At 41.4% G+C, this 19,619-nt stretch overlaps 1 protein-coding gene across 1 annotated transcript in view; it reads left to right on the forward strand.

Annotated features, from left to right (window-relative positions):
* Positions 1-5,274, forward strand: part of STEEP1 (STING1 ER exit protein 1) — a 28,231-nt gene extending 22,957 nt beyond the window's left edge. Inside the window, exons 7-8 of the mRNA XM_084870414.1 lie at positions 258-2,136; positions 4,530-5,274. Of these exons, the coding sequence (XP_084726540.1) occupies positions 258-320 (63 nt within the window). The 3' untranslated portion in view covers positions 321-2,136; positions 4,530-5,274. The remainder of the gene's footprint in view (positions 1-257; positions 2,137-4,529) is intronic.
* The last annotated feature ends 14,345 nt before the right edge of the window (positions 5,275-19,619 follow it).

The raw sequence follows: 19,619 nt of genomic DNA on the forward strand, positions 1-19,619 counted from the left end.
TCCTGGGGCTGGGAGATAGCTCTATATTGATGACCTTTGCCTGCAGCCTTGTGTATTTACCCCATTTTGTTATACAGATATTATAATTTTCTGTGTGTGCTATAGCAGTTGCTAGAGATTCATAAGGACATTAGAACCACTGTTCTAGTTTGTATACTAAATACGCATGGAGGGATAGTGTTTAAGCAGTTAGAATAAGGAAGGAAAAGAAGAATTTCATGTCATGTATCAGTATATATATTTTTCTTTCTCTCCAGGCTGAACTGGAAGCCAAGAAAGCAAAAATGAAGGGGACTTTGATTGACAACCAGTTCAAATGAGCGGGACCTTTTTCTGAACCCAGACTAGAAACAAGCATTTAGACCAGAAGGCAAAATAATTTTCTTTCCTTTTTATTTAATTTATTGGGGTGACACTGGTTAACAAAATTATATAGATTTCAGGTGTCCAGTTCTATAACACATCATCTTATATTGTATTGTGTGGTCACCACCCAGGGTCAAGTCTCTGTCCATCCCTATTGATCCCCCCTTTACCCTCCTCCACTTCCCCCCTCCCTGCCTTCCCCTGGCAGTCACCACACTGTTGTTCCTGTCCACAAGTAAAAGAACTTTTCATTGACTGCATGGACTGCCTCCTACCTTTATGCACCAGCAAAAGGCTTTATGTTGCTTCCTACATTTGGTGAAGTCTTTGAGTCCATCTGACCTGCTTTCTAGAGGTGAATTTTAAAAATCTTTCTATATATGTGTCTTCCGCACTGTTTTTGTCCATTTGATGTAACTTATTTAGCTACACAGAAACTATGAAAATATCTCTGGTTTGTAAAGTAGTTGGTTTTTAATAAAATGTTTAAAGATTTTTGGAAAAAACATTGTGGTGTGTTATACAAAAAAGTGGAATGGATTAGATTTTAAAGTTACAGTAAGTTAGATCCTTGTAGGTTACTCTGTCTTTCTTCCTAGACTGGCAGGTGTTACTAGGGCTTGAATTTCTCCTACTGGGAGAGAAAATCCATAAAAAGCCAGAATCTGCATAAAGCTTCCTTTACTTCAAATATGAAAGCTATAAGTAAGCTGCCCCTTATCAGACTTTGTACTTAAAGAAGCAAAAGAAAGATTGGAGTGAGGGGTAGGATAGGTGAGATCTGAATGAAAATGGAATCTCAATAACCAACTCAGGGGATTTACCATCCTGTCAAATAAGAGTACTGCTTCTGTTTGTGGGTACGTGGGAGGGAGATATTATAGAGTAAGAAAGGATGCTGGGTATTTTATGTCACATTTGCTATTTGTGGAGGAGTCTTATAAATATTTAATGTTACATTGCTTCAGTGATATCAATATGTAGTGCTTGTATCTATATTTTCATCTGTTCATCTGTGTTTAAAAGTTATCGCCTGCATCTAGTGATTCTTTACAACTTAGTTGTCCTCTCTACCTCATTTCCTGTCCTCATTTGGAGACATAATTAGACATCATGTGGATAACCAACCATAACCTGCACACAATTCCTCACCTCAACTCCAAACAGTGGCCTTTACCTTCACACCGCTTGAGCCACAAACTACCATGATCACAGCCTGGATATCATCTATTACGAAATCGGGCATTCTTTTTTTTTTTTTAATATATTTTTATTGATTTTCCACAGAGAGGAAGAGAGAAGGATAGAGAGCTAGAAACGTCGATGAGAGAGAAACATCAACCAGCTGCCTCCTGCACACCCCCCACCGGGGATGTGCCCGCAACCAAGGTACATGCCCTTGACCAGAATCGAACCTGGGACCTTTCAGTCTGCAGACCGATGCTCTATCCACTGAGCCAAACCGGTTTCGGCGAAATCCGGTATTCTGTTCTCTGCCAACAACCTCCTATCATTGCCACTCTCGTATTCTCACTTTCACTAAACGTGTTTTGTTTTGTTTTTAGATTTGTAGGGTAATTTTGGTGATTGTTTTATTCATAGCAATTTAAAAAAATAGTAATGATTGTAATAATACTAGCTACATTTTGTTGAGTACTTACTATGTGTCAGGTACCAAGGAAAGCACTTTATAAGTATTACCTAAATTTGTTTGTTTGTTTATGAATATATTTTTATTTCAGAGGGCAAGGGAGAGGGAGAGAGAGAGAAGTAGGAACATCAGTGATGAGAGAGAATCATTGATCGGCTGCCTCTTGCATGCCCCCCACCAGGGATCGAGCCAGCAACCCAAGGATTTGCCCTGACTGGTAATTGAACCCTGACCTCAACCATAGGTTAATGCTCAACCACTGAGCCATACTGGCGGGCAATATTTGGTCTCATGGACTGGCTTCTTTCACTTACCAAAATATTTGCAGCATTCATTCATATTGAAAAATATATCAACACTCCACTCCTTTTTATGTGAAATAATATTCCACTATATGGACAAACAGGTATAACCTTAATTTGGTGATAATCTCATGAGAGGGGTTTAACTACAGAAGCCTTCCCCCTTATCCAGGGCTATATATCCCAGTACCCCCAGTGGATGTCTGAACCTTATATATACTGTTTTTTTCCTATGCATACATACTCTTTACAGCTTCTCTTTGACATATGTGAGTTGCCAGCATTACTACTCTTGTGCTTTGAAACCGTTATTAAATTAAATAAGGGTTACTTTTACATGAGCACTGTGATACCTTGACAGTCAATATGGTAACTGAGATGGTTATTAAGAGACTGATGGGTGGGGAGTATATACAGTATGGATAGACAAAGGGATGACTCATGTCCCAGGCATGAAATTTTAGCACCACATAAAATTTAAAAATTTTCCACTTAATATTTTCTGACCATGGTTAACCATGGATAACTGAAACCCTGAAAAGCAAAACCACAGATAACGGTGTGTGTGTGGGGGGGGGAGGCTACTGTGCTATCTATCATTATAATGCTACAAATATGTACTCTGAGGCTCTGCAACAGTTCCACAAGTTCCCATAACTAGTGAGTGATAAAGCCAGAAATCTGACTTTGCAGCTACATTGAATCTCATGTGGGATTAAAAAAATTTTTTATACACACACACACACTTACACACGGCACTGTGTGTGTGTGTGTATACACATATGTATACACACACACACACACATAAATTCGTGCATGGGTGGGGTCTGGCTGGCCTGGGCCCAATCAGGGCTGATCGGGGCTGGGCCTGTCGGGAGGAGGAGATGGCAGGAGGTTGGCCAGCCGGCCTGCCTGGATCAGGGCCCCTGATAAGGGCTGGGCCGGCTGGGGGAGGGGCCATGGGTATTTGGCCAGTGGCCCCACTCCCCAATTGGGCCAGTTCATCAGCCACAGTGGGTGTCATAGCGACTGGTTGTTAGATCATTATGGCCGAGAGGTGCTCCATGCACCTGGTGACTGGTCATTTGCTCATTTTGGTCGTGCTGCCTCTTGGCCTTTTATTATTATGACTAGAGGCCTGGTGCACGAAATCCGTGCACGGGGGTGTGTTTCCCTCAGCCCAGCCTCCACCCTCTCCAATCTGGGACCCTCGAGAGATGTCTGACTGCCCGTTTAGGCCCTAAACAAGCAGTCTGACATCCCTCTCACAATCCAGGACTGCTGGCTCCCAACTGCTCACCTGCCTGCCTGCCTAATTGCCCCTAACCCACTTCTACCTGCCATCCTGATCACCCTAACCACTCCCCTGTCAGCCTGATTGATGACTAACAGCTCCCCTGCCAGCCTGATTGCCCCTAACTGCCCTCCCCTGCAAGCCTGGTCACCCCTAACTGCCCTCCCCTTCATGCCTGGACCCCCCCAACTGCTCTCTCCTGCAGGCCTTGGTCCCCTCCAACTGCCCTTCCCTGCAGGCCTGGTCGCCCCCAACTGCCCACCTCTGCCAGCCTTGTCACTCCTAACTGCCCTCCCCTGCAGGCTTGATCACCCCCAATTGCCTTCCCTTGCAAGCCTGGTCCCTCCCAACTGTCCTCCCCTGCTGGCCATCTCATGGTGGCCATCTTGGGTCCACATGGGGCAGCCATCTTTGACCACATGGGTACAACCATCTTATGTGTGTTGGAGTGGTGGTCAATTTGCATACTACTCTTTTTTAAAAAAATATATTTTATTGATTTTTCACAGAGATGAAGAGAGAGGGGTAGAAAGTTAGAAACATCGATGAGAGAGAATCATCGATCAGCTGCCTCTTGCACACCCCCTACTGGGGATGTGTCCGCAACCAAGGTACATGCCCTTGCCCGAAATCGAACCCGGGACCTTTCAGTCTGCAGGCCGACGCTCTATCCACTGAGCCAAACCGGTCCCGGCTGCATACTACTCTTTTTTTTTTTTAAATATATATTTTATTGATTTTTCACAGAGAGGAAGGGAGAGAGCTAGAGAGTTAGAAACGTCGATGAGAGAGAAACATCGATCAGCTGCCTCTTGCACACCTCCCACTGGGGATGTGCCCGCAACCCAGCTACATGCCCTTGACCGGAATCGAACCTGGGACCTTTCAGTCCGCAGACCGACGCTCTACCACTGAGCCAAACCAGCTTCGGCATGCATACTACTCTTTTATTAGATAGTTATTACTGCCTGACTGGTATGGCTCAGTGGTTGAGCTTCAACCTATGAATCAGGAGGTCAAAGTTTGATTTCCAGTCAGGGCACATGCCAGGTTGTGGGCTTGATCCCTATTGGAGGGTGTGCAGGAGGCAGAGAATCAATGATTTCCTTTCTTCATTGATGTTTCTCTCTCTCCCTTCCTCTCTGAAATGTTTCTTCAGAAAATATTAACACACACACACACTACTGAGAACAAATCACAATTTCATTTTGACAAACCAGGTAAAATGCAATGTAAAGACAATTGCATAGAGGATTTCCTGTAGTAAATGTGTGGTTACCTTTCTAATCTTAAACCATTTCAACATCTGGTTCAAATTATGCATTTTGCTTCATCTTTAAGACTGCAAATTGTTCCATCATTAGCACCAAACAAGAATGTGCTCTTCATTATCTTTTATTCCTTCATATTGAAATAGCTATTAAAATAACATGACATTTCTCTGTTGTCTTTATTTGTATTTTAGCAGCAATTACAGTACTTCAATGTTAGTATAAAGAAGCATATTGAAATTTCAGAATCTTATTCTTTTTTTTTTTAAATTATAAGCTGTGCTAAAATAGTAAAATGTTATAGAATGTTAACCCTGAAATTTGGAAGTATAATTTTATTGTTTAAGAAAAATGAGAAGCTTTTAATAAATTAGCTTATATTGATCACTAGCTATGGACCCACTTCCCTTTCTCAAGAAAAAAATCTCTTTTTTATTTCTCTGATCTTCATTTTCATTTTATTATAATGAAGCACACTCCATTGTACATAAGCTTTTAATATTCTATATTTCTCAAGGAAAATAAAAGTCAAGCCGAAACCGGTTTGGCTCAGTGGTAGAGCGTCGGTCTATGGACTGAAAGGTCCCAGGTTCGATTCCGGTCAAGGGCATGTACCTTGGTTGCAGACACATCCCCGGTGGGGGGTGTGCAAGAGGCAGCTGGTCGATGTTTCTCATTCATCGACGTTTCTAGCTCTCCATCTCTCTCCCTTCCTCTCTGTAAAATATCAATAAAATATATTTAAAACAAAGTCATTACTTATGGTGAACTAAACCTGTTTTCAGCTTCATAGAACCTTGATCCTTCTGTTTTCCTCAATATTTCCATTACATCACCATCTCTCTTTTAACGCAGCCTGATCCTATGATTGAAGATCTGAATTTTCCTCACCAGCACCTTTAACTTTTCTTTTAAAAAAAATATTTTTTATTGATTTCAGAAAGGAAGGGAGAGGGAAAAAGAGATAGAAACATTAATGATGAGAGAGAATCATTGATTGCCTACTTCCTGCATGCCCCACACTGGGGATTGAGCCTGCAACCTGGGGATTGAGCTTGCAACCTGGGCAAGTGCCCTGACCAGGAATTGAACCATTACTTCCTGGTTCATAGGTCAATTCTCAACCACTGAGCTACACTGACCAGGCACCTTTAACCCTTCTTGATTTTTCTTCACTTTTAAAAAATCTTTGAGTAATTTTAGATTTACATAAAAGTTTCGAAGATAGTACAAGAAGTTCCTGTATACTCTTCACTGTGGTTCCTCTAATATTGACATCTTATATAATGCTATGGGCTCCATTGAGCCCCTCCTTCAAAATTCATACATTGAAGCCCTAACCCTTGCTGTAATAGTATTTGGAGATGGGTCTTCGGGAGTTAATTAGGTTTAGATATGGTCTTGAGAGAGGGACCCTTATAATGGGTTTAGAACAGTGGTTTCCAGCCTTTTTTTTTTGGGTCCTGCCTCACCTAAGCATCTCTCAAATACTGATGCCACCCCTGTGATATCTAATTTCTATTATTCAAAAAGGGAACTCCTATTCACATGGAGGAAGCCTAAAAGGCCATTAACTTGGTCTAAACAAGCTTCCAAAGAACATGCCAACCATGAAAGAAAAATAAAAGAACAAAAAGGATACCTGAAGTATTGAAAAAGAAATCACTAAGAAATTGTTAAAAAATAATATGAAGTGATATAAAAAATAGCAAATAAAATTTCAAAATATAATAAGAGAACTGAAATGCATAAATATGTGACAATATCTTCTCTCTATATAAGAGGCTAATATGCAAAGTTCTACCAGGAGAATGGGAGTTTGATTGCTCGCTATGACGTTCGCTGATCACCAGGGAGCAGGCAGAACATGGTGGGCGACCAGTGGTGGTGTGGTGCTGAGGGAGCAAGGGAAGGAGGAGGCAGGGAGGCAAGGAACCTGATCACTGGCCAGGCCTAGGGACCCTCCCTGTGCATGAATTTGGTGCACCGGGCCTCTAGTATATTAATATACTGTCTATGAGGCCCCTAGAACCATAAGAAATGCAAAAAAAAAAAATCACTATTAACTCATTCTTGAATTTCCCCCCTTAAAAATCAAATTGCCGTCCTGTGGGGCGTGTGTCCCACTTTGGGAACCACTGATTTAGGGCCTTCATAAGTGGGCACTGCCTCTGCATCTCACTGTCTCTTTGTCTCTGTGTGTATCATTCTCTGTTTCTGTCTCTGTCTCTCAGAAGAGAACTCTCACTGAATCAGCAAGCACCTTAATCTTGGATTTCCAAGTATCCAGGAATGTTAGAAATAAATGTCTATTTATTAAGCTACCCAGTCTTTGGTGTTTTGTTATAGGAATCCTACCGTGTTTCCCCGAAAATAAAACATCCTCCGAAAATAAGACCTACTTACAGGTTTCCTTCTGAGTGAAATATAAGGCATCCCCTGAAAATAAGGCCCTCCCCCCCAGGCTAAACATGAGAGATTTGGTTCACTGATTCTGAAAGAAATGGAGTCACAAGAAATTCAGGAATTGGATTGTTATGATGATGTTCCAGAAGATGATGACATGATTGGCATTGAATAAATGAGTAAATTCTTGATACTGTAGGATTCACAGTTTGTCTGGTTTGTGTTGACAACTACCGTACTACCGCACCATATACAGGTAATAAATTTCCTTTATTTTCATTTAACAATAAATGTGTACCGTATTCTTCTTCATGGAAAAATAAGACATCCTCTGAAAATAAGACCTAGCGCATCTTTGGGAGCAAAACTTAATATAAGACACTGTCTTATTTTAGGGGAAACCGGGTAGCAGAATAATATATACAGGGTGGGGCAAAAGTAGGTTTACAGTTGTTCATATGGAAAATAATACAACATTTAGTAAATAATAATACAAGAATAAACTTAGTTTTGCATACTCACAACTGCAAATCTACTTTTGCCCCACCTATATAAAACCATATTATACTGGTCAAAACTAGGAAATTAACATTGGTCTAATAACATTAAACTACAGACTTCATTTGGATTTCATCAGTTTTTCTGCTGTCCTCTTAGTTCTAGTATCCCACGTTGTATTTAGCTGTCATGTCTCTTTAAAAGAAATTTTTTTTTTTATTGATTTCAGAGGGGAAGGAAGTGGGAGAGGGGGATAGAAATGTCAATGATGAGAAAGAACCATTGATCAGCCACCTCCCGCATGCCCCACCCTGGGGACCGAGCCCTCAACCCGGGCATGGGAATCGAACCGTAATCTCCTGGTTCATAGGTCAACACAACCACTGAGCCACATGGCCTGGCAACTATCATGTCTCTTTAGTGTTCTCTAATCTATGACAGTGTGAAGTGATATTTTTATGATTTTTATCTATATTTTTCTAACAATTACTGATGATACTGAGCAACTTTTTATACTTGTTGGCCATTTGTATCTTTGGAGAAATGGCTATTCCAATTATTTGCCTATTTTTAATTGGGTGATTTGATTTTTTGTGCACATTTTTATTTTCTAATTTTTCTCTGTATAACTTCTTTGTGAAGAGTTTGTTTAGATATTTTGCCCATTTTTAAACTATTTTTTTTAATTGTTGAGTTTTAAGAACTTTCTGTCTGGGCATATTTTTATCAGATATATGATTTTGCAAAATCTCCCAGTCTTCATTCTCTTAATAGTAAAGTACCTTATATGACTCAGGATCATGCAGATTATCTTCTAGCAGTTATATATTTTATGTTTAGGCCTATGATTTATTTTGAATTAATTTTTACATAAGGTGTGAGGCATCCTATATAATAAAAGCCTAATATGCAAATTGACCAAACAGTGTAATAACCAGCTGAATAACTGGTTGCTATGACGTGCACTGACCAGGGCAGCTCCTGCTTTGAGCATTTGTCCCCCTGAGAGGGAGGCGACCTGTGGCAGTGATTGGGGGGTGGGGCTGGCCAGCAGGCAGCGCCAGGCTTCCAGTCAAGGTGGGCACCAGCGGGCACCCCCCCATCAACCCTCCTGCAGGTCGCCCCATAAGATGGCCCTGATTACTGGCCAGGCCTAGGGACCCTACCTATGCACTAATTTCGTGCATCAGGCCTCTAGTGTGTGTATAGAGGTCCAGTTTTTTCAGTGCTATTTATTGAAAAAACTATTCAGTTCCCTTTGTACCTTTGTAAAAATCAGTTGACTATATTTTGGGGCTTTTCCTTCTATTGTCAGTCTTTGCACCAATACCACACTATCCTAATTTAATTATTATTGTAACTTAGTAGTAAGTCTTGAAATCAGGTAGTATGAATATTCTGACTTGGTCCTTTTAAGAATTATTTTAGTTATTCTAGTTGCTTTTCCATATAAATTTTAGAATCAGCTTATTGGTATCTCTAAAATTTTTGCTGGAATTTTTATTGGAATTGTGTAAAATTTAAAAATCAAAGTTGTGTAGAATTAATATGTTAATAACATTGTATCTTCTAATCCATGAATATGGTATGTCTCTCCATTTATTTAGATGTTTGATTTCTTTCATCAGTGTCTTTTTAAAAATTGAATCTCCCACCATATTATTTGTTTGTTTGTTTGTTTTTAATTCTTTATTGTTGAAAGTATTGACCTCTTCTAGCCTTCCCCTGCTTCCTACCCTAGCCTTCACCACCCTATTGTCTATGTTCATGGATTATGTATATATGCATACAAGTTTTTGGTTTATCTCTTTCCACCCACTTTCCCTCTGAAGTTTGACATCATCATTGTCTTATAGTTTTTCATATACAGATCCTGCAAATATTTTGTTTAAATTTATACCCAAGTACTTCATTTTTCTGGTGCTATTGTAAACCTTACCTCTTTTTAAACAAGAAAAACCAACTCAGGGTGTATTTGCAAACTCACCAGGCCAGTTCTGATATTAACTCAGGCTGAAATTCAATTTATCTCCTGGCCCCCTGCCCTAAGCTCCCAATTTGACTCATCTTACAGTGGCATTTTTACTACCCAGAGCCATTGAGTATTGCTCTTTTCTAGTTGATAGTAACTCTGGAAAGTAGCTGCAGGACTTTTGGGGGAAGGTCATAGAAACATTTCATATTACATATTTGTGACAATGTCAAGAGGATGCACTCTCTCTTGGTTCAAAGGTAAACTAGGTTGGAATTGCAAGAGGTATGGGAAATGGGTGAGAAGAAACAGCACTTTATTATAGTAACAGCGATTAGAACTAGCTGTACATAGGCCAGATCTGTAATTCTTTTAAAAAAAAATTTTACATAAATCTAGGGAAATAATCTTCTGCCCAAATATTTGAAGCCACTGGAAATGATTCCTAATTATCAAGCATTTTGATGCTACTGGACTTGGTTTCTATTACAGAAGCCATTCTTCTTCTTTTTTAAAAATAAATCTTTATTATTCAGATTATTACAGTTGTTCCTCTCCCCCTCCCCAGCTCCCCTCCACTCGGTTCCTCCCCATGCCCTTACCCTCCTTGATAATTAGGAATCCCATGCCCTTGCCTGGAATTGAACCTGCGACCTTTCAGTCCACAGGCCAGTGCTCTATCCACTGAGCAAACCAGCTAGGATGAATTATCATTGTTTTAATTAAATTCTTTGGATGCTAAGAACAGATTCTCACCTACACTAATAAAAGAGAAAGATGCAAATTGACCATACCTCTGTGACACCCACCACCCAATCAGGCGTGAGTATGCAAATTAACCCAACGAAATGGTTGGTTGATTTGCATACACAGGCATGGATGGAAGACTGAATGCTCTGCCAGAGTGAAGTCTGAAGGCTACACGCTGCAGCTGAAGCCAAGCTGAAGGCTGAAGGCTTGACTCTGCTGCAGCCTGGGTCCCAGATACCAGAGGAAAACTGGTGCCGGCAGCCAGGGGAAGAAAGGCCAATTGTAAGAATCTTCATAAAACAGGCCTCTACTCTTAAATAATTGTGAAGATAAACATGGAAATGAGGGACTAGGAATAGAGGAAAATTTCTTCATTAATTTCTTTTAGATGCTAAAAGGTACCTACTAAAAATCTTACAAGTATACTTAAAAGCTGTATTATTGTCTCTGAAAGTGGAAAAGAGATAATGATTCCCTCTATTACCATTTCATTGGGAATCCTAGCCAGTGCAATATGAGAAGAAAAAGACTTAAAAGGTTAAAAAATTGGGGGTAAAAAGAAATAACACTCATCATTTGTAGAAAACACAACTATGTGCATCGAATATCCAAAAGAACTGAAGGATAAACATTTGAATTGATAAATTTAAAAGGTTGTTGGATATATAGTTGACATGGAAAATTGATTTTATTTCTGTATATAAGCAACAAGCAGTTGGAAACTTAAAAAATATTAAGTCATTACCATAGCATAGATACCTAAAGATAAACATAGGAAAATAGTCTGGCTAGTGTGCTCAGTGGTTGTATCGACCTCTGAACCAGGAGGTCATGGTGTGATTCCCAGTCAAGGCACATACCTGGATTGTGGGCTCGATCCCCAGTAGATGGAGGCCTATAGGAAGCAGCCAATCAACTCTCATCATGTCTCTCCCTCTCCCTTCTTTTCTGAAATCAATAACAATATATATTTTAAAAAGATAGAGAACATAAAAGATGGATACACTTCACTATATTAAAATTAAGAAATTCTCGCCAGGACCGGTTTGGCTCAGTGGATAGAGCATCCGCCTGCGGACTGAAAGGTCCCGGATTCGATTCTGGACAAAGGCATGTACCTTGGTTGCGGGCACATCCCCAGTAGGGGGTGTGCAAGAGGCAGCTGATCGATGATTGTCTCTCATCGATGTTTCTAACTCTCTATCCCTCTCTCTTCCACTCTGTGAAAAATCAATAAAATATATTTTTAAAAAAAGAACTTCTTGCCCAGCCGGCATGGCTCAGTGGTTGAGCGTAGGCCTATGAACCTGGAAGTTATAGTGTGATTCCCAGTCAGGGCATGTGCCCAAGTTTTGGGCTCGATCCCAGTGTGGGGCATGCAGGAGGCAGCCAATCAACGATTCTCTCTCATCATTGATGTTTCTATCTCTCTCCCTCTCCCTTCCTGTCTGAAATAAACTCAATAAAATATCTAAAAAATCAAGAACTTATGTTCATCAAAAGATACTATTAAAGTGAAAAAATAAAAATAAAAGGAAAAAATAGAGTGAAAAAGCAAGCCACAGAGTGGGTGAAGATATTTGTAATACCAAAGAGTATAAAGCTCATATAAAAATATCTAAAGAACTACAAATCATCATTCAGAAAATGGAGGGTCTGACTTTGGACTCTGTGGAATAATGTAAGCCATAGGGCTCAGACATAGGGATCCCAGAAGGTGGGGAGGGCCACTTATTTATTTTTGGCCTCTTAAGGTAGAGCTAGAGTGAGGCAGGCAGGTGGGAAAGTGGGACTTTGGAAGATAATTTGCTGTCTATAAACCCTAATTGAAAGTTTTCTCTATCGGAAGGACTAGAAGCAGTGGTTCTCAACCTTTCTAATGCTGCGACCCTTTAATACAGTTCCTCATGTTGTGGTGACTCCCAACCATAAAATTTTCGTTGCTACTTCATAACTGTAATTTTGCTACTGTTAATGAATTGTAATGTAAATATCTGTGTCTTCCGATGGTCTTAGGTGACCCTGCTAGTGGTTCTCAACCTGTGGGTTGAGAGCCGCTGCTGTAGAGTAGCAATGAACATAATTTTATGTTATAAAATAGTTATGAAGTAGCAATGAAAATAATTTTATGGTTGGGGGTCACCACAACATGAGGAACTGTATTAAAGGGTCGAGGCATTAGAAAAGTTGAGAACCACTGGACTAGAGGGAGCAAGTGGCTACAAGCCCATCATGCCCTCACTATCTCAAAGGACAAATGAATAGAGTACTCTCTGGAGGTGAAAAGATGAACTGTTTAAACCCTAAAGGCCAATTCATAATCTCAGTTTGCTTCTGCAAGTTTAGCCCAAATCTCAGACTGAGGAGGAAACTCAAGGAAGGCCCTGACTATTCTCCAAGGTGGCTGGGGGGTAGGGGTGGAGTAGGGAGTCCAGTCATGCTTTTGAAATGGAGCTGGAGAGAGTAACTTATTTTTTTTTTATTGAATTTATTGGATAACATTGATTAATAGAATTATATAGATTTCAGGAGTACAATTCTATAATATATCATCTGTATATTGTATTGTGTGTTCACCACCCCAAGTCAAGTGACATTTATCCTGCCTTTAATGTCTTTTATCTCTCCTCACCCCTCTTCCCTCTGGCAATCACCGCGCTGTTGTCTGTATCCATGAGTCTTTTTTCCCCTTTCCTTAATCCCTTCACCCTTCTCACCACCCCCCACACTCTGCCCTCCAACAGCTGTCTGTTCTCTATATCCATGAGAGTGAGTTATTAATAGACATTCTTGTGGGGCCTCCACTCTCCCTTGAGTTCCAGCAGGATTTGGAAGGCTTCCACATTGTGGGACCAGCTTGGTTCTCATATTCCCAGGCACCAGACACAATCTCCTCTACTTGTTCATTCATTCTGACCTCAACCCCTACTACAATCTCCCTCAACTTACTCCCCTACCGCTCCAAGAGTCTCCTCCCTGGCCCTCAAATATTCCAGGCACACCACACTCTTAGGCCTTTGCATTTGCTGTTCGCTCTGCTGCATACACTCTTCCCTCAGATATCTGCGTGGCCTGCTCCCTCACCTGCTTTAAGTCTTCACTTAAATGCCATTTCCTCAGAAAGGCCTTTGCTGTCCATTCTATCTGAAATTTTATCACCTCCCCATACTTCCTTGCTTTCCCCCTAAAAAACCCTATATAATTTTGTTGCTGGTTTTATTGTTTGGCAGTCCCTCTGTAATGTATATGATTGTCTCACCACTATGATACACACCTAAAACTTATACAAAATAATATTAAGTGTAAACTATAATTGAAAAATAAAATACTTTTTAAAAATATTACCTGTACTTTGGCCTAGCCTGTGTGGCTCAGTGACTGATAATCAACCTATGAACCAGGAGGTCACTGTTCGATTCCCAGTCGGGGCACATGTCCAGGTTGCGGCTGGATCCTCAGTGTGGGGCATGCAAGAGGCAGCTGGTCAATGATCCTTTCTCATCATTGATGTTTCTATCTCTCTCCTTCTCCCTTCCTCTCTGAAATAAATAAGAATATATATTTTTAAAAAGACTACCTGTGTGTGCACATGTGTGTGCATGCATGTGTGTTTCTAACACTGGAATAAGGGATGGGGAACAGTACTTGCAGTTCCTGGAAATGGTACTGAGTAGTCAGGAAGGCAGGTGGAAAGAGCCATCTATATATATAAAAGGCTAATATGCCAAGTGTCCTTCCCACCATCAGGATAATAACATCATGTAGCAAAGCCTGGCTTCCTCTCCCTAGTGACGACTAGCCTCCTTGCAGTTTCTTCAGTACAGAAACACTTTAGCCAGGTGGAGACATTTTACACTGTAACCAAATGTCTGTGAAGTGTTTTCCTGTGCCTCATCTCATTTGATCCTCACAGAAGTCCTGGAGTAGGTAGTTAGGAGACTTGGTGGAATCCTATTTTCATTAGCTGGAAAATGGAGATTTAGAAAGCTTAGAAACTTGACCCAACTGAAAAGAAGTAAGAAATGGTGGACCTTGAAAATGACTTCAGGTTTTCTCACTGTGCAGAATATAGTCAAACACTACTGCAGTTAAATATTTTACCTTTTGTTCTCCCTGCATGATCTAAAATAATAAACTGCTTCATATTAATATTTACTGCTGTGTTGCTGACAATTACCTGAAAGAGAAGTTGGGGTGCTTCACTGGGCTGGAAAAGGTTTAGCTAAATCAGAAAGCAGGTCTAATTAAGCAAGTTTATTCTATATATGTATAAGGCTAAGTTGACTCATGCATGCACGATACATATAAAGCTCTCGCTGGTGCCAATCACACACATGTGTTTTGATCCGTCATTGTTGATCATGAATTTGGTTGACACTTCTATTATAGAGAAAGGGCGAGTAGCGATAATTAAAATATTTCTTCTAATTAATTTCCTTTCAACATGCACAAATCCATGCATCAGGTCACTAGTAAGATGATAATTTGATGGGAGTGATTGTGGGGAGCCCCATCTCTCCTCTAAGGTAGAGCTGGAAGCAATACTGACTCACTTTGTATCTGTAATGAGATAGGATGCATCAAAGTAATACCTACTGCATAGCAACTCTATAGGTCTGCTCTTCTCCATGTCCTAAAATTTCTACACTTAGAGTCATAGCTTAGGCAACAAAGCCTTTGTTAAAATGTATGCTCAGTGATAACTCTATGCAGAGAAGCAGGATGAGGCTCCATCACAGATGTTGATTTTGTTCTTGAATTGGATATTTCTTTTTTCCCCTGGGAACCACATTGCTACTGCCAGTTATAAAAGTTTCTGCTACTGACTCCTAGCTAGTCATGGTTGATAAGCTGGTGTCCTGAGCTAGGCACAGTTGGCCGCCTAGCCCACGCTTAGGGCTTTAAGCGAGTGAGTTCTTATTCTAACCACTCCTCATGCAGGGACCCTTTCTTCTCAGAACAGCAAGGTACTGTTGTTGAATGATTTACCATGTAATTCCTGCGTGGATTTTAAAAGCCCGTTTAAATCGGCAGTATACTTACCTTTTGTCACTCTAGTACCTGATGGATCATCTATTCTACATTTCACCATTATAGCAGCAGTTTTTCCTTTGTAGTTCATAATTTGTTTTCCTTTGTAATTTTCTACATTTTGTATTTGCCTGCTAATTAGGTTTAATCTTGACTCCTATAATTTTTGTCTGTTCATAAACAAGCATTTCTTTTCTTTAATGTCCACTCTAAAATAATTTTCTTGATTGGTTGATTGGTTTATGATAATTTAATATAATAGTTTTATTTGCTGTAGCCAGATTGTTGCCATTAGCATAAGTAACTGTTATTGTAACAAAGATAATAGTTATCTATTGAAGTCCTTGAATACAGATTTTGTTTATGAAATGATTTAGATAAAAAGTTTGTGAATTTAGGAAATAGATGAAAAGTTTGCAAAAGGAACACTGTATCATAATATGTTTTTCTGATTGTCGTGGCTCAGTGGTTCAACCTTGATCTATGAACCAGGAGGTCAGGGTTCGATTCCCGGTCAGGGCACATGCCTGGGTTGTGGGCTCGGTCCCCAGTAGTGGGTGTGCAGGAGGCAGCTGATCAATTATTCTCTCTTGTCATTGATGTTTCTATCTCTCTCTTCCATTTCCTTCCTCCCTGAAATCAATTAAAATTTATTATAAAATTAAAAATAAATGCATAGCCGAAACCGGTTTGGCTCAATGGATAGAGCGTCGGCTTGGGGATTGAAGAGTCCCGGGTTCGATTCCGGTCAAGGGCATGTACCTTGGTTGCGGGCATATCCCCAGTAGGGGATGTGCAAGAGGCAGCTGATTGATGACTCTTTCTCATCGATGTTTCTAGCTTTCTATCTCTCTCCCTTCCTCTCTGCAAAAAATAAATAAAATATATTAAAAAATAAATAAATAAATAAATGCATAAATAATATAGACATCTCTTGATACAAACTAACTAAAACCTTGAAATCTGATCGCATAGGCCTACCAAAATGATTTACCCTCTGGTTTCATTTAAGACCCAAACACCACTTGGCAATCCTATTATATGTCCCTGATCAGCTCCTCTTCAGGGTCCTGAAGCAACCACCCCACAGCCATTTTACTTTCCTCCAGCCCTAAGCCCCATCCTTTTCAGCAGAAGGGCTTGTTTTCATTCCACAGAGAAAATTCAGGCCAACAATGTAAACTTCAGCTTCTCACTAACCCACAGATTCAATGCAAATGCAATAGCACCCCCTTCCTTTCTGTAGTGGACACAGTATGTGCTTCCCTGACTCCCTTCAGGACTGAAGGACTCAGTGCCTGCAGCAGACACCCTTCAGCTGTCAGATCCCTTTGGGGTTTGCCTCAGCTGAAGAAACCTGCTTTGCCCAAGGCCATGCCCCCTTTCCAGGGCAGCCTGAACCCAGTGAATGACTGATGGGGGTATAAGGCTTGGCTCCCTGACCCCAACTCCTAGCTTCAGTGCTTCCCATGATGCAGGCTGAGGTCTTTGTCAAACCTGCAGTGCAGACCAATGGCTCCCTCCTCCAATTCCTTCTCTTCCATGGCTGGTGTACCCAAGAGTGCTCTCTAATAAACATCCTGCATGCTGATCTCCAAGTCAAATTGGCTTCTCAGCAAATCCAATCTGGAATGCTCTCTTCTCCTATCCCAGTTCCATCCTCCTGCCAAAGGCTGAGACCCTGCCCCTGTGTGCTCAGGTCCTGTTCTCCCCTTGGGCCTTCCCTAGGAACCATATTGTTTATTGTTCCATCATGTCATCTCTCTTTCCTGTAACTTCAACTTCTCTATCTCTTCTGCTCCACCTGGAAATTTGAACAAATACCTTCAACAAAAACTTTCTTTGACACAAAGTCCCCTTCTAGCTTTTGTTATTTCTTCCCCTTCACGGTCTAAACTTCTGGGACTAGCCCACTGCAATTTAGCTTCTGCCTCCACCACTCTGCTGGCATATTTTTGTCCTCCTTGTTCAACCCTGTCTTATTATTTTCTTAAAATATATTTTATTGATTTTGTACAGAGAGAAAGGGAGAGAGATACAGAGTTAGAAACATCGATGAGAGAGAGTCATCAATCAGCTGCCTCTTGCACACCTCCCACCAGGGATATGCCCGCAACCAAGGCACATGCCCTTGACCGGAATCGAACCCGGGACCCTTTAGTCCCCAAGCCGACAACCCTGTCTTATTTGACTGCTCTGATGCATTGGGCTCTGACAGCCATTCTCTCCTCCCTTCATTTCTAGAACAATTGGCTCTCCCACTTTTGTTACATTTCTTAAATGCTTGTGATCTTCAGCGCTCCATCCTCAGCTCTCTTCTCTTATTATTCATCATCTCATTCAGAACCATGGCTTCAATTACCCCATATGTGGAAGATGCCCAAATTCATATCTCTAGCCCAGATCTCTGCTACTGAGTGATAACACTTTTATATCCAAGTAGACATCCCCACCTCCATGTCCCCCAGGTATCTCAAACCCCACATATCCACAATGGCCCTTGTCTCCAACCCTGCCCCAGCCTAGGTCTTCTCTGTGTTCCAGAACTCGGTTAATAGCACCACTATGTACTCAGTTACTGAAGTCAGAAAACTTGCACTTCCCTTGGCACAACTTCTCTCCCTTATCACCTACTTCCCACCAACCACCACATTCTGTTAATTCTGCTGATTTAAGGATTCTCAAAGTCCTCCTTTACACCCTCCCTGACAATGTCCTAGTTTGGGCTTTGAGCTCTATAACCCAAATGATTGCAACAGCTTCCTCACCCGTCTCCCTGCCTGGAAGACCCTGCCATTCTCTCTGTTGCCAGAGCAGTTTCTTTAAAAATATTTTTTTAATTGATTTCAGAGAGGAAGGAAAAGGGAGAGAGAGAAAAACATCAGTGATGAGGGGATCATTGATTGGTTGCCACACTGGGAGATGGAGCCTGCAACCTGGGCATGTGCCTTGACTGGGAATCAAACCTTGATTTCCTGGTTCATGGGTTGATGCTCAACCACTTAGCCATGCTGGCTGGGCCAGAGCAGTACTTCTTAAAAGTAATTTGGATATGGTGCTTACCTATTCAGAATGCCCCAGGGGCCCCCTATTGCCTTTAGAATCAAATGAAAACTCCTTTAACTGGCACCTCTTAGATCTAGCTGCTGTCTGCCTGGCTTCATCACCCCACCCCCACCCCTGCCCCGCCTCCATCTGGCATTGAATATTCTATCACAACTGGACAACATGAAGTGCTTTGAACATGTTTCACTCTCTCACATCTCAATGCCTCCTTTGTACATGTCCTCTCTGGATAGCGGCTTTGTTACTCCCCAGTTACTCCTCCCTCTCCAGCCCCCATTTATTCTTCAAGCATCCTTGCAAACTTGCCTGACTCTGAAGCTACCTTAGGCCCTGGCACTTCTTTACCTTTTTACAGACACCACTGGACTTATCGCACCCCTACCTAGCTCCTCTCTTTTCATGTCTTTCTACCAGACTGAGTTCCTTGAAGCCAATAGTACTAACCCATAATCCCAGTACCTGGCACAGGGTTTGGCAATTGGTTGCCACTGTGTAAGCCTTTTTGAATGAATGCTTCAATGGGGCAAGAGTGGGTAGCAGGAGGAGGAAAGGGAACAAGAGCTTGAGGGGAGACCAATGCTCCTGTCTCACAATTTTGTTTTGCCTATATGTCCTGTCTTTAGTATCTGACTGATTGTCCTAAAATGCAATGCGCTTTGCCCAGAGGTCTGTGGGTGGCTGCGATGCCCCCACCTCTGTGCATTAGGAAAGGAGCACAAGTGAGTCAGAGACCGCAGAGCTCCTCCATGTGGCTGGGGCAGGCATATAAGACCCTTGCCCTCTGCTCAGTGACCATTCCCACCTGTGCCTGTGGTCTCTGCGGGTCTCTGAGAGGCAGGGCCACCCAATCAAACCTTTGCTGGCTAATATGAAAAAGGGAAAAGAACTGCTTCTTTGACTGCTTTGACATAACCCTTTTAAAGGATTCTAGGAAGGCTGAGATATCATACCCTCCAACTTCGGTGTAGCTGGGCCAAATCTGGAACAGCGTTGCTCACTTCCTCTTACTCCA

This window comes from Pipistrellus hanaki (assembly GCF_964339955.1).
Source record: "Pipistrellus hanaki genome assembly, chromosome: X".
Lineage (NCBI taxonomy): Eukaryota > Metazoa > Chordata > Mammalia > Chiroptera > Vespertilionidae > Pipistrellus > Pipistrellus hanaki.